The sequence below is a fragment of the Chiroxiphia lanceolata genome, chromosome 7 (genome assembly GCF_009829145.1).
Source record: "Chiroxiphia lanceolata isolate bChiLan1 chromosome 7, bChiLan1.pri, whole genome shotgun sequence".
NCBI classification, from domain to species: domain Eukaryota; kingdom Metazoa; phylum Chordata; class Aves; order Passeriformes; family Pipridae; genus Chiroxiphia; species Chiroxiphia lanceolata.
This window is the reverse complement of record NC_045643.1, coordinates 4,382,317-4,405,694: the sequence shown is the minus strand read 5'-3', so window position 1 is coordinate 4,405,694 and position 23,378 is coordinate 4,382,317. Positions and strand designations below refer to the sequence as shown.

General features: G+C 41.5%; 1 protein-coding gene across 1 annotated transcript in view; it reads right to left on the bottom strand.

The window, feature by feature from the left end:
- Positions 1 to 23,378, bottom strand: part of ADARB1 (adenosine deaminase RNA specific B1) — a 43,270-nt gene that overhangs the window by 2,393 nt on the left and 17,499 nt on the right. Inside the window, 6 exon segments of the mRNA XM_032692788.1 lie at positions 4,823 to 4,846; positions 4,849 to 5,003; positions 14,475 to 14,643; positions 15,244 to 15,392; positions 15,893 to 16,061; positions 17,930 to 18,044. Coding sequence (XP_032548679.1) covers positions 4,823 to 4,846; positions 4,849 to 5,003; positions 14,475 to 14,643; positions 15,244 to 15,392; positions 15,893 to 16,061; positions 17,930 to 18,044 — 781 coding nt within the window.

The window sequence follows — 23,378 nt, the reverse complement described above, 5'->3', positions numbered from 1 at the left end:
GGTGTCCCTGCCCATGGCAGGGGCTTGGAACTAGATAAGCTTTAAGGTCCCTTCCAACACAAACCATTCTGTGATTCTATAAAGGTGAGCCCCATCCTCAGCACACTTCACACAAAGCCAGAACTGGCAGACATTGGAGTTTTCGAGCACAAATCCATTTGTGTTTCAGCTGCTTCCCCACTTTGCATGCCCACTGTTGCACACCGTGCCCAGAGATGGGGAACCATAGGACTCCAGAGACTCTCATCATTTTGCTCAGGTGTTAAATCATGTGACACCTTCCAAATATGGCTCCACCTCTATGGATGGAGAAGCAAAGCCACCAGCAATCAAACCCAAGTGCAAAACGAGGCCGTCTGCCTGCCCAGGGTAGGATTTATTCCCCCACAGCAGCCCAGTGCTGCGAAGATGGACCGTACAGAATGGCTGCAGTATTGTGCTTGAAGGTCACAGCAGCTGCTGCCGTGCATGTGTGACTCCTCAGGCATCACAGGGGTGGCAAAACTCTCTGTTTAAGATGTCTCAGTCACCTCACCAGCAGAGAGCAAAGCACTAGGGCAATTTGTTCTTTCATAAATAAAAATCTCATTTTTTACTTTAACGCAGCTCTCACTGAGAACCTCTTTCAAATCTACTCCAAGGTTATGCCAGGCCCTATACTTAATAAAATCTAGAGGATTTGTGGAAATTGAACATAAGCAACACAGCAGGATGCATTTCTAGCTGATACCTGAAACAATCTAACAAAGTCAGACACCTGGGAGCAGGACTGGCTCAGCTGGCTCAGTCTCACGGCACCTCTGGACCCAGCACTGAGAGTGTGCAAGACCCATGAGGTCTGAATGACACAGAGAAATTCAGTTTGCTTTCTATCATCAATTCCTCATTTAATAAACAAACAAACACTTTGAAATATCAATCACTGAAGTGTTGTATATTTACACTTGGTTTACATCAACCTTGTCACTATGACTGATAACTAGTAATTAAGTTAATAATGATAGCAAATAACCCTACCATCCCTCATTTTTTTAAAATAAGCTGAAAAAGTTGAGAATTGTAACAAAAGTTGGTTTTACCAAAACTACTGAGGCAAGAGGGCTAAGAAATTGCTGCCACATGACAATTTTTTGTCTTGTTTTTTCTTTAATCTAATAATACCTATATTATTAGCTTTGCTTTCATTCCATACACTATTAAATAAGTATAAGGCTCTGATAGAGGTCACTGAGTACTACAAAACACTTGTGACATTGCACCCAGTCTCACAAATAAAGATGAGGAAGCTGAATATGCACTACACTTCCATTGCAATTATACAATTCCATTCTTTGGGTTATTTCGATCAATTAGTTAAATCTAAAAAAGAAAAACTGACCCAGATTTAGAATTTCAAATAGATTTAAATAACAACAACCCGTTCAGCTACTTAATTGTATGCAGTAACCCTGGAGAGATGGCAAAGGAGTCTCATGGTGGATGGTGGATCATGGGTAGCACAGACAGGGAATAAAGGTCATCTAAAAATCAAAGCATCTGATAAAATTTTGGTGGATCATATCTTCCCCCTCAAAATCCAGACACGAATATAGCACAATAAGCTGAAACTAGAAATGGGAAAGAAAACTAGGATAGAAAGTCAGATATTTTACTCTCCACTGAAAACTGATATAACTAAGCTATTTAGAGAACATTGCTCAGAACTTATTGCTGAGTATTATTATAAAGGGATATAATAAGCAAAAGCAAAGGTCACAGCTCTTTGTGCCAGTGATTATATAAATCATAAATCTTGACAGTTTTTTGAGGACAGAGCTTGAAAGAGCTTCATTAAAAAGGAGACAGAGAGCTGAAAAATACCAATGTGAACAGGAGGATAAGGTACCATGGGAACGGCCAAAAAATCCCCAGAGGTCCTCTGCTGAAGGATTTATTTTTGTCTATTAAAACCAGAATTCACTAACACCTGGATGAAGATGGTCTCCTTGTGAAGAGGCAACACAGCTGGAGAGCTTCCAGCTCTGTGCTGATCTGGAAAGTGTGCAGGGGTAAAAGCCCAGGTGATTAAGATTGGTGATATACTTAATTATTTAAAGAGTCAGTAAGAGAAGGAATTGCAAAGAGTAGCAGAAAAAAAGCTCACACATTGAGTGTCTGGGCAATAAAAAGGCAGGTGAAATTCCTCACAGATAAATATTAGGCAAACACGAGATAAACCCCCAAAGCAGTGTGCACGAGGAGTGCTGGACTTGGAGCAGGATTGGAGCATTCAGGAATGAGATTTTAGTTTCTAATATTCAGTTCTACCAAAAGGTCAGCTCAAGGACCAACAGTAATCAAAGTGAATGTTAGGAATTATTAGTGAAGGATCAAGGATCTCAACAGAGTATATGCCACCACATAAATCAGTATTGCTGCTTTACCTGGAGTATCAGGTGCTGCCCTGGTGTCACTGGCACAAAAATGGAAGTGCAAAATGAAAGGTATGATCCTTACATGAAAAGGTCTCTGTGCAAGGAACAACAAAGTAGACTAAGACACTTCAGCTTGCAGAAAATAGGACTTATGTAGGAAGGAATATCTCAGAGGTACAGAAAACTGAGTGTCATGACCACTTCCTATAGCCCAGGTCACACAGAGCACTGAGGAACATCTAATTAAATTAGCAGAAAGTTCCTTTGCACAGATCTTTGCACATTCCACAGCCCCTCCTTACTCAAGGAGGCTGCAGATGGTAAAAAGTTAAAACCAGTTAAAAAAACCGAACCGGAAGCTGACAAAGAAAGATCTGTCAAGGATTTCTAAACACAAAGATTCTCAATACCTGACTCGGGATGTCCCTGATCTGCAGTTGCCACTGTGATTCCCCAAAATACCTGCAGAAGGTTAATATTCCTTTTGCTTTTCACTGCCTAACTACCTGTGGAAAGAATACTGGGTTGGATGGGTTGTACCTTAAAATCTTGGTCTTACAGTGGTGACAAGATAATCAGCAAGTAAAAAAAAAATCTCTTCGAAAGAAGAAGAAAGATGATGAAAAGACAATTTTAGCAGCACATAACAATATCCCAAAGTTAAAATAACTTTGACTTAATGCAATTGCCCCAGCAGACATAAAACTTGTTTTATAAGAAGAAGAAAACCAGTTTTTACAGTACTTTCTCAGCTAGGCAGGTGGAACAGTGGGGAAAGACAGATATTTCTGTTTTGGTTCATCCCTCTGGTAGAAATAAGTCACACAGCTCTGTGTGTGGTACAAGAAGGAACACAGAATTAGGGACAGGTATTTCTGCAGTGCTGATTCCAGGTAAGAATACACTAAAAATATATGAATCCAAGGGCAGATGGGCAGCTACACAAGTGCCCCAGCTGAACCTAACAGCATAGGTCAGAAGATTAGCCTTCAAGACTGAGCTAGTAAAATAAAATACATCAACATAGTTCTCCCTCCAACCTCCTAAAGAAGCTTTCTGTACGTTTTTGAGATATGCGTTTTTGTGAAAACTCAAAAGCTGAGAACATTTCTGAACTCTCTCTGCTGCTCAGCAAGTCCTGGCTGAACTGTTTAAACAGATGGTGCTATTTCATAGCAAATAGATGATATCACCATTGCAGAAAGATGATTTTAAAGAAGACAAGGTGCTGTTATACGCTGTGAAAAGGAAAACAAAAACTCATCCCACTCTGCCCCAAACCTGCCATCTTGAAGGATTGATAAAAATTCCCCTAAATCAGGCAGAAACAGTCCACACATCATCTACTGTGGCCATACAACCATTAGAGATATTTGGTAGTGAGTGTTGTAACTGTTACTTAATTGCTAATATAAGGATAAAAACGTTACTTAACATTTTTATACATTCTAGATCAGGGAATCCTTGTTAATTACCTTTCTTATCTAAAGAAATACTCGTAGTTCAAAATGCTCTTTTCCCCATTCCCTCCCTACATCTATTTTAAAAATCCATGTAAAACTTTAAACATGCAGTTGTGCTGGTTTCAGCTGGGGTAGAGTGATGGTGTTTGTCTTCCCAAGTCACCGTGGGGTGGGATGGGACTCTGCTCTCCTGGAGGTGGCTGAACACCTGCCTGCCCATGGGAAGCAGAGAATGACTTCCTTATTTTAGTTTACTTGTGTACACAGCTTTTGCTTTGCCTGTTAAACTGTCTTTATCTCAACCCATGAGTTTTGTGGTTTTTACCCTTCCAATCCTCTCCCTGGTCCTGCTGGTGAGGGACTGAGTGAGTGGCTGTCAGGGGCTTGGTTGCTGGTTGGGGTTAAGCCACAACAGCAATGCACACAATCAGAGGGAGGATGAGATTTCAGTTTTAAAGCTTTTACAGCATTACTGTAACAAGCCATTTTAGAATTTAAGACAGATGAGATGTTATCCCCATCCATTCTGAGTTGATTATTGATCCAAAAATTGTGTCTATCTTGGCATACTGATTAATGATGGAACCACTCAACAAATATCTGCCATGCAAGAGAAGTGACAGTGAGTGTTAACATGCTATTCCACGGGTGGGAAGAGGCTTCACTAAGCCTTCAACTCGTCTCACACCTTGGTAGGGCACGCTGCGGACAGGAATGATGTGAAGCCTCATTGAAACATTCATCCCCCAGCTCTTTCCAACTTTTAAGGGTCCTTGCTATGGTATTTCTGACTGTCTGTATCATGTTTAGACCACAGCTTCTTTGTTGCAACCAGCAAGCAGTTTACTCACAGCACGCAGTTTGTAAGGTTTTGAGAACTGCAAAATCACATCGCTACTGGAACAGACTTGGTTACCGGCACGGCCTTCTCCATTAGATACTTGCCACTAAGTAAAGGTCTGTTGAGTGATAAAGAGGTGGTAGATCTTCTATCTCTGCTATCCTCTGGTAAACGGCTCTGGATAGATGATCCCCATGATATAAACTCCCCAAGATGATGCTAGAGAAGTAAATTGGCTCCACAAAGAGGCTAAGTAAGGCTCCTTGAATACCCAATACGTTCCACCTAAGAGGGAGGGAAAAAAAAAACAAAAAAAAACAAAAAAACACTTTCTTTTTAATGGAACAAGTAACATCTGCCAGACATAATAGCAGTTAATCACAATGGACTAGATTTTCAACCCTTTCTCCTGACTGGCATATGACCATGGTAGCATAAACTGTGACACCTGCCAGAAATTTCAGAGATCAGCTTAGGGGATGCTCAGCGTAATCCTGAAAATGACCTACAGCAACAGGCCAGCAGCAGACTCCACAACTTTAGTTCTCCACTAACATGTCTGGTGATGCATTTTCTAGCACCCTAGTGCCAGAGATGGACAGGATCATTCAGTGGAAGAAAGCCAAACCATGAGATTCTCAGAAACAGCAGCTATTGCCTCCAAAAGACACCTGGCAGGGGGTAAAGCATCCTTCCCAGAGCAAAAGGATTGTGTTTGCAAGACCTCCACACCTTATCACCATAAGGGAAAACCAGTCCTTGACACCCTAGCCCAACTGTTTCCACATCCTGCTGCCAGAAAGGACACATGCACTGCCTTGCAATATCCATAGTCAGGGAGAAGACTAAATCTGAAAACTGAAAATACGCAAAAAAAGCATGTACTCTTTGCTCCCTTTAGCTGCTTCACATATTCCAACCAAAAATCCCTTGTCTGGACCGCTGTGATCTACACTGGATCAGGTCTGGTGGCAGGGATATAGCATGCCTAGGAGCAAAATCCTGATTTTTTTTTTTTTTGACAGTTGCGTTCATTTGAAAAAGCTTTGGCTCTCAATCTGTCTGTAACAGTTATATAGAGTACTTCTGAAAACCTCAATATCTTCTGCAGAGTATTTTCTCTGTATTTGTCTGAGGAATACTTGCAAAAAGCTTGGCACTATGAAAATAGCATATTTCAGTCAGAATCAGAGAACCACGGAATGATTTGGGCTGGAAGGGACCTTAAAGACCATCCCATTCCGACTCCCGGCCGTGGTCAGGGACACCTTCCACTAGACCACGTTTCTCAGAGCCCCTATCCAGCCTGGTCTTGGAGTCAAACTGCAGCATCCAGACACAAGCAGCAGGGAAGTTTCCTCTGGTGCTTGGATAAAACAAAGGAGCACAATGGAAGCTCTTGGGCTCCCACAGAATGGTTGTCCTTATTAAAAATCCCACCCTATACCAGGCTGCAAGGTTACCCTAGGAAAACAGGTAACTTGGATGTTGCTAACAGTGATTCTTGCAGTTTGTGCTGGGATGGCTACACCTCAGCATCACTTCAGGCTAGAAACTGCACATCACAACTGCTTCACTACTGCAAAAATTGAATTACACATGCTGGCTCTTCAGGATGTGCAAAAAAAAGGGTAAAACAAAGACTGCAATCCAAGGAACCAATTTCTTTGCATATTTTTACTGAGGATAAAAATGGAGGCAATGTGCATTAACTTACTCACCTGTCATTAAAAAGCTGGCACTAATGAATGAATAAAAATTCTGTGCTAATAAAAATGAGGTCTATTTTACATGGAATAAAGGCATACTTTGTATAACATTGATAACATTGCATAAAATGCAATCAGCAACCAAATGTCAGAGTAAAGATATCAAGTGAAAATTATTGCTTTTCAGGATCAATATGTCTTTTTAAGGATCCTATCATGACTAGAAGTTTGTAGATTTGAGGTATTTCAAGTGCCAAATGAATCACAATAATATTTTCTTGTTATTTGCAGTATTACCTACATGGAGAGCATGGACTGCTACAGACGCAGGTAATATTATGGAAGAAACATCTGGAAGGAATTCAAGACTGAACATTGCAACTGGGGTCTTACAAATGTATCTGAGACTTGCAGACAAGGTACATCACATTTTACATGACCAGTGTTTGAGTGACAGACGAATATCTCAAAAAAGGCCAAAGCACTCCTCTGGCAAGCCCTCACCCCCTAAATAAAACTTTTGCCAGGCTCTCTTCCTTACTTCCGATTTCAGTATTTCCACAGCTTGTGTTTTGCCGTTTCCTCCCACACTTGGTGATGTCCTCTGGCACAGAAAATGAAAGCTGACCACTTGTCTTACAAACTTCTTCTGATGAAAACGAGTGTGAACACCTGAACAAGCTTCTGCAAGGTGAACTGTATGGACTGGTACTACTGCCCACAGGCCTTATGTTTTCCTGGGCTGTGCTGAAGCACCTTCAGTGCTGCAGCACTTGCTCATGAATGCTGGGTTCACAGCAACTTGCTTGATGCAAGGACAGGGTTTGAAGAAACCATTCATACAGCCAAGGCCTCAAGCTCTTAATATTGATTGGGCAGGGTTGGATGGTGGTTAGGTTTATAAAACTAGCTTTAAATTTCCATAGTTAAAATTTCCAAAGTACATATACTTGTCTACAAAAATGTATTCTTATATCAGAAGCTGGTTGTAGTGCAGAGATAAAACCTGACACCCAAATGAATCACAGAATCACTGAGGTTGGAAAAGCCCCCTAAGATCACTGGGTCCCACTGCCAACCCAGCACAACTATGTTCACCACAGAACCATGTCCCCTGGTGCCACATCACACGCCCTTTGGACACTTGCAGGGATGTTGACTCTACCACTTCCCTGGGCAGCCCGTTCCAGTGCCCAACCACCCTTTTGGTGAAAAACTTTTCCCCAGAATCCAACCTGGACCTCCCCTGGCCCAGCTTGAGGCCGTTTCCTCTGGTCCTGTCACTTGTCACCTGGGAGAAGAGATCAATCTTCCCCTGGCCCCACCCTCCTGTCGGGAGTTGCAGAGAGTGAGAAGGTCCCCCTTGAGGCTCCTTTTCTCCAGGATGAGCCCCTCCAGCTCCCTCAGATGCTCCTCACAGGACTTAGTGCCTGTGTTCTGCAGATTGTAGCAGAGTGAAAAAAGGAAGGACTGCATAGAGACTTTCTCAATGTTACTTTTTCATATCATACTTCTTTATGTCAAACAGTAATATCTCACTTCCATTAGCACATACAGTGGAACAACCTTCATGGGTGTAAACTGAGAAGAAACTACACCAACACCACACATCAGTTTTCAAAAGGCTGCAGGCATTGCCTCCTGAAATGGTAAAACTGCCTCGTCCTCCAGTGTAGAAGCATAGATTGTGAGAATGCTGCCAATCTAGTCTTAACCTCTACTGAAAGCACAAGTTTTTTTGAAATTAAGGGGCCAAATTCTGTATTTCACCACAAGTCAGGAGGTGCAGAGTGGAAAAAAGCAAAACGTACTGCTGAAAATTTTAAGTCAGTGTTGTCTTCCTAACTAAGCAATTAAGCAACAGCATTTTTTTTCTTCTCATTAAAAATAGCATCAGAAAAGAGTTAAGTAACTGAAACAACTTAAATCTAGCTTACAAATCCAAACCTGGGTGTTAAAGAAGCATGAGCAGAAAACAGGAATGCTGCATCAACAGAGATACTGAAATGCCTAAAGTAAGGCACGTAAAAAGAGATTTGCCAATGGGAAAGAACACCTCAGCAGGGAAACACCTTCTCACCGGGAACACCTGACATGTTTTTCTTAGCTAAGCATAAAATGTGTCTTGTGACAGTGTTTAACATATTCTGAGCATTCTGACTACAAGAATTTTCTTTCACAACCTTAACAAAACTTAAAGTAAAACTGGCACTTAAAACACAAGCTGCTCAAAGCTGAGTGAAAGAGATTTGCCCATGATCATTAGTATGGGTGAGTAACATCAATCTCTACTTAATAATTGGTTTTGCTCACTTTAATATAATTGCTTCAACAAATAGCGCACTATAAAAGTAGTTATAGCTACCTGTACTGTGTAGCAAATAATTCTAATTAAGGTCTTTTAGTCTAATCATTACCATAATCAATTTAAATAAATCATTTATTCATATCATTATATTTGGTTTGCCATCCTTAATCCTGTGGGACAAAGTCATACAGAGGTTCAATCACACCTGCACAATCCTTCAGACATAAACTGTTAACCAAGCCTGGGCCTAAGACTGGATCCAGCTGCACCCAGACTCCTTTCCGAGAAGTAGTTTAGGAAGCAAGGGGGTCCTTTCTGTACCTCATGACTCAGCAGGAGGGTCTCCCGGCTAAGCCTTATGCGAAGCTTCCATTCTGCCCATGACACCACGTGTTTGGCAGCCTGCAATACTCTTTCAGCTTCAAGTCTACAGCTCTGCAAGGGATGCACAGCAACCTGACATGAAGCCAGAAAGTTCAAGCAAAGGCATATTTATTTACTCATCCTGAACTGGCCTTTTCTGAGATAGAAGATCCTTCAGGGTCACACTCTACCAGGGGCTCACTGAGGTGACATTGAAGCCCTACCATGTCTGACAAAGCAACAAAATTTCTAAAGCTCACCTAGCAAAGTACTTTAGCATGAAAAGGGAAACAAAAGCTGCAAACAAAAGCCATGGTTCTCCTTTATCCTTGGGCCAGCCAACACACTGCAGTGGCCCCTACCTGCACCTGGACTGGGAGGTTCAGCATTCCCGCCCCTGCACATATGAGCTACTGCTGCCAAACGGTTAAAAAAGAGAAGGAGGATGACAGTTAAAGGATGTTGCAACCTGCTGCTGCTATAAAGTACTTTTACACCCCATCATTTTCCCAGCACTACGCTTGGCCGCAGAAGAGTTTGCCTATCACCGCCTTGATCCTCCCCAGTCTGTTATTTTATTTTTATTGTTAAAAAACAACAAAACCGTGACCCTGGATTTTGAAGAGGCAGTTTTTTCAGTCTAGTTTACAGCACAGCTCCACAAACAACTGCAGGACCACTGCCAAGGCAGGGAGATGCCATGCACAGGAGGAATGTTAAAGAGATTTCCATCCAAGTTATACTAGCACTTTTTTAAAAAGTCTTTTTCTTAAATAAAACCCCCTAATTTTCATTGAACATTTTCATTTAGCATGAAAAATTTAGCCATCTGAAAAGTTACAAGTGCAAACTAAGATCTACTTCAGTTCAGAAACGCTGCTAAGACACCTCCATGGGAGCACGGCTTGGGGTGCCCTGCACCTCCCCTTTGCTCTACAGTTCCCAGTTGCCCATGCATGCTTAGCTATAGGGAGACCAAAAAAAACCAGATTTTCCCATTACCAATGTTTTGCCATGCCCTCTGCCTCATCCTCAAAGTAATTTTAGGCTCGAGGGATGTCCAGGGAAATGCTCTTTCAAACCACTACATCCCACCACCTTTACAGGTTCAACCCCAGCCTTGGCTTTTGCAGATTTATGCACATGAGTTGTGTTCAACTCCTGAGAATTTACACAGAGGATACTCTCTATGTAGTGTGCTCACCTGAGGTCTTATAGACGAGCACCTCACTGGGAAATCTGAATTTTACAAATTTATCACACTCGCTGGTTTTCTTATTCTATATTCACTACTAAAGATCCTGCTGATAACAATCTGGAGGATGGATGTACTTCCTCAATCTTTCTACTGTTCTCAATCATACTACACTGAAAAAAGGATAGCAGAGAAACCAGAGACCAACCCCAAATCAAGAGCAGTCCTCCCTTTCTTGCTATGTTGTCACATTTTTGCTCTGGACCACCATGTGGCTCAGAGGTATCTACAGTGGATTCCTAAAAGGTCTATTGATTTCTTCATGACATGCAGGTGATTTCACAACTCTTGATACCTGCAAAGGTAAGTAAAATTTAACCCTGCAGCAACACTTTCACAGTGTGCTAGTTCACCTCTTGCCAAAAGTAAAACAGGTTGAAAATATATGCTTCTGGTAAAAACTCTCCTCCGAACTTTCTAAACTCAAAAGGCACAGAAATTCTGTTATTCACACTATTTTAGAGAAAATGCAAAAATGGGGGGGGGGGCTAACAGCAGTAAGTCACAAATCTTGATGTTAATATCAAACGTCTTGGTATCACTCCCACTAATTTTTATGCAGACAGCAGCATGGAGGAGGTGAGTCACTATGTGTGACCCGCAATGGTGTCCACATGGAACTGGTGTCCAAATTTATCTCAGGAAAACAAAAGCCTCCTGCAACTAACCAAACAAAACCTGACAAGTGTTTACAGTTCAAAGAGCTGCTCTTGTCAATATTATTTATAAACAACTACTACAAAAAAATGAAAATTACTCAGTAGGCACTTTGTTTATCACAAGCTGTTACTTGCAACTGATGGCAAGGGAGAGAAGGTATCACTGTGTGAGGTGCTGGACTACCCCAGAAAGCACTTTGCCTCCTGACATGCATGAGGCATCACTTTAAACACTATTTCTCTTTTTTTCCTTAAGAGATTAATTGAATCTCCATGACCATTCCGTGCTCTTCATAAACCACTCTGTAAACAGGCAGCAAGATCTTTACGACTGGGTCACAGCCCACACTATAAATCAGTAAGTGCAAGAAGTCCATGGTCTTGGACAGCAGCCCTTCTCACAAACATATTGTTACATTTGCAACTACAGACAAGAAAAATGCTTCCCCTTGTAGCTGTACCTAGGCAGGCAACCACACAACTCTGACTCGTCCCAGTTTTTCTGGCACTGCCTGGATTTGCTCCACATCTGTGAGCCTGGTTTGAGAGGTTACACGATGCTACATCTTGGGTAGGTAGTTGTTTCTTACCACTTTCCCTCAGGTATTTTATTTAAATGCCACACAGCCACCACAGATCAAAGTGGCCAATTTACATTGCCATTGTCACTTGGATTAAGAACTGGTGAGCAGAACTGCTCTCTCTTTTGGGGAAAAACAGAAAAAGACTGAGTTACAAGCTTCCATTTGGATTTCCCACTCTGAATAAGCACGAAACAAGGCCAGTGGACAGAACCTAAAGATCATCAGAAAAATATTTTCTCTTCTTTAAAGTAGAAGAGCACCAATGACTTCCCTTTCAACAATTCAACCTAAAAAATTCTTCTCAATTCCTAGAGCCTTCCTACCAGAGAAACTGGGTGAAAAAACTCCGCTCTTCTCAGCAGGATGTTAGACACGACTGGGATGTTTCATGAGAAGTCACTATTTGAAACCAAAAATGTGGGCAGAAAAACACATCAAAAGGAGAATGACAAAACCCAACATCAGTACCATGGAACAAGGTCAGGATACATTTAAAACAAATGCATGTACATTAAAGTTACTCTGGTCACAGAAATCACCCTAACACTGCACTGGAAAGCCACCAAGCACTAACACACCAGGATAATCCTGTTCTAATGCTTCCAACCCAAATGGGATTACACTTGTGGCCCTTCCATGTTTCTTTCAACTTTTCCTGGATGTTCCTACTGGATCCAGGAGGGTGCTGGGCAGCACACTGCAGTAAAGCACTCAGAGGCAGCAACTTGGATTATACAGATAATCCACACAGATGAGGCAGTTCAGATACAAGGGGTTTGATACAAGTGCAATCCTGCACCCCAAATTTATCCACATCTTTTCCAGGCTGTGACTGAGAACCTTTGGGAAAGCTCAGTGGAAATCAGCAGGTCTGAGGTATACTGGAGGACTCATTGTTGGACACTACAGAGCAAGGCATTCTTTCAAATGTAAATGGACAAACACGTCAGGGAAATGTCAAAAAAAAAAAGAAAAAAAAAAGAAAAAAAAAGAAAAAAAAGAATATGAAAATTTGGGCCTCCTTACCCGTCATACAGTCTTTGTTCTGTGTCAAGGGGTTCTATTTGCTTCCTTCACTGGCACAAACAAATTATTCCCATTAGCCCCAGGAGAGGTGACAGCTAGCTACTGAAGCGAGAGATGGATTCTGTTCTGCATCACACAAAAATCAACAAAAGAGTCAAATGTGTTCTAGCTCAACAACTGGCTACATTTCATTTTTTTATATATATTTGCAATGACAATGTGATAAAAGAATGTGGCATGAATCCCATGTGCAGATGGTTGGGAGAAGTCCAGGCTGAAACTGGGGAGTTTATTTGGTGAATTTTATTGGATAGTATATAAAAGAAGCTGAAATGTCAATTTTGTAGAATAAGCCTTTTTGCATCTGCCTGTCATAGCTTCTGAAAGGCCCTATCCATTTATTTTAGGGAGATTTAAACTAAAGAAAATGTTTTCCTTCAGCAGAGATGCTGATTACTTGAGACAAGACTAAAGGAACAAAGCCATTCATAACTTCCTCCTCTATTTTTGATTTGGCATAAGGCAGTTCACAGATATTTCCAACTTAATACCCTTAATAAATTTTGAATCAGGTTCTGACTTGAGAAAAAAGCAGAGCTATTTTAATTACAGTATATATAATACATATAAAATTGAAAAATAACTAAAATGTCATTAGCTGAAAAATTTGGCATTTTTCATCCCTTTGCAAGAGCACAGAGGCTGCAAACACACAGACTCCATTTAAAAAAAATTATGCTGCAACTCTCCCATACTTGTTAAAGGATACTACTGCTAAATTTTCTTTGTCCATTTATGAATTTGAAAACAACAACAAAAAATCTCTTAATCTTGTCAAAAAGGACAACAAAGAAGGAATTGGATGAAATATAAATTAAAGTACTGGTTCTGGAAACTAAATATTTAATCACTATCATAAAACTATTTAAACTAAATTAAAATAATTTTAAAGTTAAAAACTAAAAGTGTGTCTCAGTATTTTTTTAAAAGGGACACTTTTCACTGTACAAAATAATAAAACTCTAATCTATGTATGAAAATGTAGGTATCTTTGATATCTCAGAATGGTTGGGCTGGAAGGGACCTTCAAGACCATCTCATTCCAACCCCCTGCCATGGGCAGAGACACCTTCCACTAGACCAAGTTGCTCCAAGTCTCATCCAACCCTGACTCTGAACATTTCAATGATGGGGCAAGGGTGTATATCATAGGAGGAGCTATCCAAATAATGCAATAATTTATTGTACTGTTTTGATAATGCTATACTACTTCAGGAAAAAAAAAAATCTAAAACATTCCTCTGCTATTCCCCGAGTGATATAAATACAAAACAAAGCTGTCATGACTTTATGTGGCTGAATAATACAGAAGATTTCACCTTGCCTATGAAGCCAGCAGAGGGTCTGACACCAATTGCAGGTGAAGAAGCAGGAGATTCATCATAGATTACAGCCACTCTCATGCTATGTCTAATGAGATAGGCCATCATACCCTACACATTCATTGTAAGTACCATAAAACTCCTCTTTCTTGTTAGAATCTCAGAATGGTTTGGGTTGGAGGGACCTTAAAGCTCATCTTGTTCTACTCCCTGCCATGGGCAGGGACACCTTCCACTAGCCCAGGTTGCTCCAAGCCCCGTCCAACCTGGCCTTGAACACTTCCAGGGATGGGCAGCCACAGCTTCTCTGAGCAACCTGTGCCAGGGCCTCACCACCCTCACAGGGAAGGATTTATTCCCAGTATCCCATCTAACCCTGCCCTGCTTCAGCTTAAGGCCATTACCCCCTTGCGCATACCCGTCTTCAGCAGTAAAATGAATAGCAAAGAACCAATTGCTGAGTGTCTCACCTTGCTATCTTGTCACTGCAGGACATGGTCAGTAGCCTTTCTCCTTGCAACACACCATCCCACGTCTGGATAGTGGTTGTGGAGCGCACAGGGATGGTCCCTTCCCCAGATTCTATTTTTGTCCGCAGCTGTCCTCTGGCTTTGCGGTTTGGGTGCCTGTCCCCTTGATCTGAAGGACAAAAATCACTTAGAGTCAGCTGAGGAACATTCTCAAAGGGTTTTACAGACAGAATGACAGTAAGAAGAATCAATTTGAGGTATTTGTCTGCAGTTACTGCTCGCTTGCATCATAGTTCCTACTGCTCTTGGCAAATCAGCTACAGTATCAGACATATCTCACAAATACTGCCTTCTAGGACACACTTACAGTTAAATCAAGCTTTTGCTACGGGAGCAGTAGGCAGCTCTTCAGCTCTGCCCTGTGTGTTACAGCGTTAAAATGAAGTTACAAGGCAGACTGTGGAAGGGGCATGCAGAGAACCGCTGTTAAAGGATGGAAACAGGGAAACAGGGACGGTTAGTTCTGTAGGAATACTTGCTGACTCACTGGCTTATCTCAGCATCAGCCTCTTCAAGACCACAGGGTTCATCACTCTATACTGAACTTCTACCACAAAGAAAGAACAGCTCAGATTTTTTTGGAAGAGATCTTTGTCTAACACACCTCTATGCTAAAAGGAAAGAAGACACCTAAATTTTAACCATGCCACTGGTACATGCTCCATGAATAATTTAAGCTCCCTGGGGTTGAGGAGGACTGCTGTCATACCCTCTTGTGCTGCTTCGTGGGGTGAGAAAATCCGAGCATCACCACAAGGAGATGTGCTGATATAGAGATGGAACTGCACATTCTCCTTCAGCTTAAACCCGCCTTGCTCTGATCTGATAAAAATGGATTTTTGCTGATCTTCTTTATTGCTGAAACAGAGAAGAAAGGTAGAGTCAAAACTGACATTAACATGGGAATAGCCACAAGCTGTGCAGTCTTAAAGGGCATTAAAAACAAACACAGGATGGCTGAAAATTTTGTAATATTAATCTAACAGTTATTACAATTAACAAAATTAAAGGACCACCAAGACACGAAACATCTCCAGATGTCAAGAGGTTTCAGGCACTTACCAGCAAATGAAACACCAGCACCTTTTAGCCCACTTGATATTATTTTGATTTATATGTCTGCAGTTTACAGAATTATTCCCAATTATTTTTCCTGTCCTCCCCCTTCATGAGAGACACCTCACTGAATAAATGTTTTGTTCAAGTCAAACTTGAGGGCAAAGGGCCCGAGTTCTAAATTCAACATCCTAATGCAACAGGACAAGAGTTTCACATTGAAATAATGAAGACACGTGTTTTACATGGACAGATTTTCAACTCTGTGGTATCAGCTCATCTTCCTTTTCCCTCCAGCTTACCTTAGGTAAAGCTCAAGTTGTGTATACAGAAACTTCAGCAGGCACCGTCGAGCTATAATTTCCGCGTGGCAATCATTTAATGCAAGACCACGATCACTCATGTATTCACCATTGATACATTTTGTTCCTGTAGAAACGCTTATTACAAGGGCATCTTTCACATCTGTACCTGCCAAACAAAATTTCAGGAAGAAGACGCAATTAACATCACAAATAATTTACTGAGTGATCTTCTTGCCAAACCCAAAGAAGGCTCTTTTTTTTTGTGCTGTTTGCTTATTTAAAAATGTTTTTTTTCTTCCACTATTTTCTTTAAAACAAAAGCTTCAGTCAGCCATATCCTCCCTGTACCAGTACAGTCTCTGGTTCTCATGAGCTCTTCATGTTGGAGTTTAGACAAGTTAAAAATTGAAAACCTGCAGGGAAAAAATGCTGCTTCAGGAAGAGTTATTAAAGCTTGAGACCCAAAGTGCTTTTCTTCCTGAAGTTCAGGCAGCCAGTAACTTTCAGCATGTACCTTCTGACCACCTATGCAGACATTCACAGTGACTTTAGAAATCTGAAAGGCACTGGTTTATTAAAGCAGCAGCACATTACAGAAGGGTACTGAACTAACAACAAGGAAGGTAAGACTAGGGAACGAAGAAATTTAAGTGCTTAAATCACCGTAAACATTACCAGCAATATAACGTGTAGTTCTTGGTATTAAACCATCCCATACAACAGAACTTAAAAAAATACGTTGGGTGGGTGTTTTCTATACAGAGAATACCTTTATCACTCAAAAAAATCCCAGCTGCATGAAGGACTCAAAAAGACAGGTCAAAATGCCACCTAGCAAGACACTCAGGGAAAAAAAAGCCCAACAAGTTAAAAAAATGAACCTGAGCCCAGCAGGCCCCTCCTGCCCAAAGGGCTGGAGGAGAAGCAAGGAGCTGTAACACACGGCTATGCAATGGGGTCATCTAATTCCAGAGGTTCCCCAGACATGTATCCATGCAAAGATGTTTTCTAATTCTGTGTAAAGCTATTTCTTCAGGTAATCAAAAGGTATTCACGTGTTAATTAAGTCTTGATTCTTTGGCACATGGCTATTCTGAGAATTGCAGATACAGGGCTGTAATTAGATAAAAACCTTTTAAATGCCACAAAATACATTAAACAAAACGACACCATGTTCCTCACAGTGCTTTGTATTTGGAGCTAAAATGGTGTTTGTACCAGATGGAGGTTTGGCTGTTCCTGAGCAGTGCTTGAGGAGCATCAAGGCTTTCCAAACCTGCCAAGGGCCCGTGTGCTGGGGCTGGGCAAGAGACCAGGAGGGGACACAGCTGGGACAGCCTCGTGAGAGGCTCAAAATGAATGTCCCAACAAGGGTTAAGATGGATTGAAGACCAAGATCAACCTTAGCACGAGGAAAATTCAGCAGCAGTGTGGTTGTAGATCAGTTTAGGGCAGAACTTCACTGTTTTGGGAGATTCGGACAAGCACAGATCTCATGTCAGCAGCCAGAGAACCACAACACCACTGCTTACACGTGCACACCACTGCCATCTGCCAAAACTTAAGCTGCTTTCTTCAGATATTTTTACTAAAATGACTCACCATCAAGCACTAAGAATAAAATACAGCAAGAATAACGAAGTCCAAAATATTAAAAACTTGGAAAGAAGCATAATTCTTACATAATAGGCTGAAAACAAGAATGCAATCTGCATGATTGATGGGGGGGAAACTTATTTATTTTCAAAAAGTTTTGTGATTCATTTTAAAAGCTACATTTTGTACACCGTGGGCTACTCAGATGTCTCAATCAGGCAGGAAACTGGAACTCTGTGGAAACAGAAGTACTTGCAGGTCTAACTTTTCTGTAAATATCCTTAGTTGAGATTTATTTACTATATTTAGTCCACCTTCAAGATTAAACAGTAAAAATATATTTCAATACCGCTTGACTGAAAAAAGGTAGTTTACTAGAATGCAAACAGAGCTCTTGTATTTAAGCAGTTAAAATACTACTTTTTTTTTTCAATTTACCTGTTGTCATGACAATTCCAGCAAGAACTTTTCGACGTGCATGCGGAGATGTGAAATTTTCAGTCAAATCACTGAATTTATCTACAACCAAGCGTGCAACAGCATCAGCTAAAACCTGTGGGATCACAAAAAAATGCATATTAGAAAAATAAAAAAAAATTAAAAATAAAAATTACAGGAGCAATAAGTTATAAAAATTTACAGTTTGAAGAGATTATACATAATAAATGAAATGAGTTTTTAATTTTTCACTTTAAAAATTGACATTGAGGCATCACTCGCAGCTCTCTGCAAGTAGAAGCAGAGGTATGTGTGCTCCACATCTACTAAAACAGGGTTAGACAGCCCTAAGCCAAGCATCAAAGTACCTAATGCTCATGATGGTGAGGACCATTTGAGGCTTGGGAGAACAACTAAATAGACAGATAAGTCTATACTCTCATGCTCAAATCTCAAAACGCATCATTTCAGTATCCTTAACATTGGACCTGACAAGACAATAGAAGCAAAAAAATCCAGGCCCTTCAAACCAACCTTTTATAACAATCTAATTCCTTATCTAGCTGTTACATAAATAAGGACAACTTTGCTTTCAACACTGGTTTAACACTTTCTATTTCTTATTTTTACAAGACATATACAAAGGTAGGAATAGAAAATTTAACCCCAAGTAAGCTATCTCAAAATTAGGAAGGATTTCTCTTTTTCACCCCCAGGAAAACTTGAACAGTCACATTTGCAGCCTTATCAGTCAGGCTGCAAGGGGGATAAACTTCGAAAATTAAGGAAAACTTCAAACTACCAGTCCTGATCCTGTTGAATGACAATTCAGTTCAACACTGCAGCTCATCCTACCTGCTGTTTTCGAGGTTTGAACTTGTAAGTTGAACTTTTACAGCGTGAACTGTAACAGTTAGAACAGATGAGTCGAGACCAAATAGTTGGATTTTCACATGAAAAGAAACTGAAGCCAAGGCAACCATGTGCTGACAACCAGCAGCACCTGAGATGTTCTGGGGTATACAACTGGCCCACAGGTTCACACACCACAAGGACACAGGTCCTGTGTCACACCTGCCAGTGCCATACAGATGTTGAGTGAGGCCCTGGCATCGGTTGCCCAGAGAAGCTGTGGCTGCCCCATCCCTGGAAGTGTTCAAGGCCAGGTTGGACAGGGCTTGGAGCAACCTGGGCTAGTGGAAGGTGTCCCTGCCCATGGCAGGGGGTTGGAATGAGATGAGCTTCATGGCCCCTTCCAACCCAAACCATTCTGGGATTCTGTGATACAGACGTCTTGAATACCCAAGCATCCAATGTGATGCTAAACATACATGTAAGCAAATACGTCAAGCCCAAAAGGACACTTGTTGATGAGTGTCATCTGCTTGCACACTTGTTTTGGGCTCTCAGGAATGGAACATCATCACTATCATCACCCTTCCAGAGAGCCCAGGGCAAATCAACACAGCTGATGGGCAGCAGTATAGAGAGACAGGGCACCCAGCTGAAAGGGCACAAACTCTTGAATACAATCAGTTCTAAAAACAGACTGCTAGGGAGGAAAGGGAAAAGAGAAGGGGAAGAGAGAAAGAAGGGGAAAAGAAAGGAAAAGAAAGGGAAAAGAAAGGAAAAAGAAAGGGAAAAGAAAGGGAAAAGAAAGGGAAAAGGAAGGGAAAAGAAAGGGAAAAGAAAGGGAAAAGAAAGGGAAAAGAGAAAAGAAGGGGGAAAGAAGGGGGAAAGAAGGGGAAAAAGAAGAGGAAAAAAAAAAGAAAAATGTTTGAAGACTGCCAGCTCCACTCACCCTCATTTCCTTAACAAGGTTCATGAGAACCAACAGCCTAGAAATAATGTGGAGATGCTCTCAATGTTAACTTCCTTCTGGAAAAGGTTTCGCAGTCAAGGAAGGAATAACTAAAGCTCATGTGTTCCAGAGCTCGACAGCTTTTTCCAGAGTCTGCCAGAAGACACTGACCAGCAGTCAGGTCACTTCTGCGCCAGCCTTGGTCCATGTTTTGTGATTGCACAACTTGTGGAGTCAGAAGACTCTTGACATGGCAAACACCAATTTTCTTGATGCATTTGAATAGATGCAATTCAGAAACTTACTGTATTTTTCAGGAACACAATTTTTCTCAGAGGCTATGAACATGTCTGGTCAGGCACTGATTTTCAGACTAGGCCTTTTTGTTGCAGGACCCAAAACTGGGTTCAAGTCCATGCTCTGACAGCACAACAACCACAGACTAAATCTGCATTTAATTGTGCTAGTACTTACTGAATACAGAAAGCTGAACTTTAAGGTAAATACACGAAACAGAAAGCAAATAATTATGGGGTTTTTTTTAGTCATCCTGGTTTTAGAAATGGAAAATTAAACCACAAAAGTCTTAAATGATTATTAACCTCCCTGTAGCCATGTGGGCAGATCACTGCAGGGTCAAGGCACTGAGTCCCCATGCCACTGTTTTATCCATAACCTCACTGCACAATTATGGATACTGCTTCCCAGCTGCAAGTTTTATGCTCTCATTTCTGTAATCCATATATTTTCTGCTCTACCTTACACCGTGAAGTGCTGGACAGGAGAACATGGCTGGCAGCTGACAAACTACCAGGCAATGGTAAAATCATGCTGAATGACATGGAATATCCTGGGGAAAGAAGCTGTTCCAAATAGGGATGGACCTGATCCACAAAGAGAATATATGCTTCAGGTCCCTTCCAACCCAAACTATTCTATGATTCCATGCTTCAGAGAGGCTTCAAACCTGCCAGAAAGGCTTGCCACCCAGAGAATAAACAACACAATTCACCTTTTCTCAGAAAAAAAAAAAGTGAGTGTGATGAGTGGTAACTGGAGGAGTCTTTCCCAAAGCTGGGAAATGAAACTGCCAGGTGTTCCTGGGAAGAAACTAATATCTGCCAATACCTCTGACAAAAGGTTACCTGAACAGCAGCTGGGTAGGATGCTGGCATACAGGGTGGATACATTCGCTTTTTTCCAAAAGGATGCTTTTTTTCACGTAACAAGCAAAGCAGTGGAAACTGTAGCATTGGTAGACAAATGAGAACATGGTGAGTCCCTCTGGGATGATGGAAGCTGGTGCAGCAGAAAGGGATGGGGCTGCAGCCTGGAACTAAGCTGCTGGCAAGGAAACCTAAAACCACTTGGATGAACACAGAACCAGACACTGTGGAGGGCTGATAAAAAGGACTAGACAGAACTCAACTGAGACAAAATGACCACTGGAGATGCAAACGATCCAGGAGGAACTGGAGGGGAGGGGGTGGGGAGGAAATCACTGCCAAAACCCAGGCAGGTATATTAAAGATTTTTTATTTCAATTTGATACTCAAATTGTGTGACAACAGCTGGGTGGTGAGGAATAAACACTGTTAAATGCCTATAGATGTAGTCACTGAAGTCACTTCGGTCTTTTATAAGAATATTTACCCAATAAATTAGAAGAATTATCCTTCTGTCCCAGAAGGATTGACATAGTTAAGAGCATGAAAGAGATGAGAATAAGGTTGGCGATGAACAGACCAGTGCAGTGCTGGGAACAAAATTTACTGGCCAAAAAAGGATGTCCTTGCTGTCCCCATCTGAAAACCAAGGACTTGAAGCTGTTTCCACAATCCCAGGCATGGGGAGGGATCTTTCACATCTCACTCTGACTCTACTGCCTTTCATGTAAATAAATATTAATCAGAACAGAAACTGAACTCATGTCTCACCTTCCCCATGAATGCCCTAACATCTCATACAGAGTTTCTCTATCCCTGCTCCTGCATTAAATCATTATTCAAAGTTGGATAATTCAAAAAAGGAAAGACCTAAAATATCTGACAGTTGGCTCGGCAAGGCATGTGAGCTCCAAGATATTTTGGGTGCATTGTCCTTTTCTCTGATGAAGTTACAGTGAATCCACTCCTTTTCTACACACACAGACTGGTTTTGGCAATACACATCTTGCAGCAGTGTTGTACCAGAACCACCCTGACCATCCATATTTGAAGATATCCTTAATCTGATGAAGTCCAGGTCCACCTGGAGCTGGAGGAAGACCATGGCAGGTCATGGAGACCATCCATGCTGAATGCTGGTGATGACTTGCATGGTGGAATCAGAGGCAGCAGGAGAAGGGAACTGCCTGGGCCCAGAGCACACAGCTCTCCCCAGGGAACTGACCCAAGACTTCTGTGCTCTCCTTGGATCTCCAGGGATCCTTCTCAAGCAGAAATGTTCTCCTTCATGTTGTTTTTTTTTTTCCTTACCTTCACAGTTTAGGGCTTATGTGAACTTTCCACAGCAGGTAAAATCAAGGTCAGCCAGGTCCTCCACTCTAACAAAGACCAGCACACTCAATTCAAAGAAGATAGAAACATATCTACGCTAATAAAACAGGGTAATTGTTTTATAATGCTCCAAACTTTCCTGTATTGATTTAAAGAAAATTCTGCCTGGCTGTAGAGTCTCTCACTGCTTATGCTGATACATCTTCTACATTTCTTCCAATTGCACAGCAATTATTACAAGGATTAAAAAAGCACTTTAAGTACCAGTAGCCCTTGCAGTAATGGTTCTCACTCCATTTCTCCCACTTAATGTTTTGTTTCAATGTTTGCCCACAACAATATAAAGGATAAAATGAATAAATGCAGTTAGGTGAATGATTAAAAAAACTCTCTTTAGTGGAGTTTTTTTCAAATTTATCTCATCTGCAGCTACACTGCTTACTTGTGTAGCTCAGCTTGCTTTCCCTCACAACAGTCTGTATTTAACTCTGTATTTAAGCCTCAATATTTACAATTCCAATTTCTACCTCTCTGCACAACCTGACTAATCAGCTATCTTTTTAAGCAAGCAGTTTGAGGAAATCCGGGAAATAGCATTAGGAAAACCTCCATATAAGTTTTCTAACAGAGGTCATCAGTGGCCTAAAGAGGTGATAGCTCCACCAGTAGGCTCCCATCATCTGATGGAAAACACTCCCCTGAGTGATGCCAGCAGCCTGGACTGGCTGGGGAATTACCACTACCAATATGTTCTTTTCTCAGTTTTTTTCCAAAGCATTTGGTGTTGGTCTGAGTCTTTTAGGGACAGCACTATCCCACCTTTGACAGAGGTGTGAGACCCTTCCCAGCCTTCCTTGGGAAGCAGGGAGTGTCTAAGGGAAAAGAAACAAAGGAGAGAAAGCAAGTGGTCTCTGGGAGACTTCTCTCAGGATGATAAAGACACCAAAAATGAAGAAATAAGCAAGTCTGAGGGAGCATCCACTGCTCCTGAGATGTCCATGGACATCCTTGTCCCATCTCTTAAGATGTTCAAGGCGATGCTCAACAGCAGGATCAGCTCTGTGAGTGGAGATAGTCTCAGCCAGCACCAGCATCCCCTGCAAACCTCACGCTTCCCAGTGCTGGGGCTGATGGCAGGGATGTGGCAGAG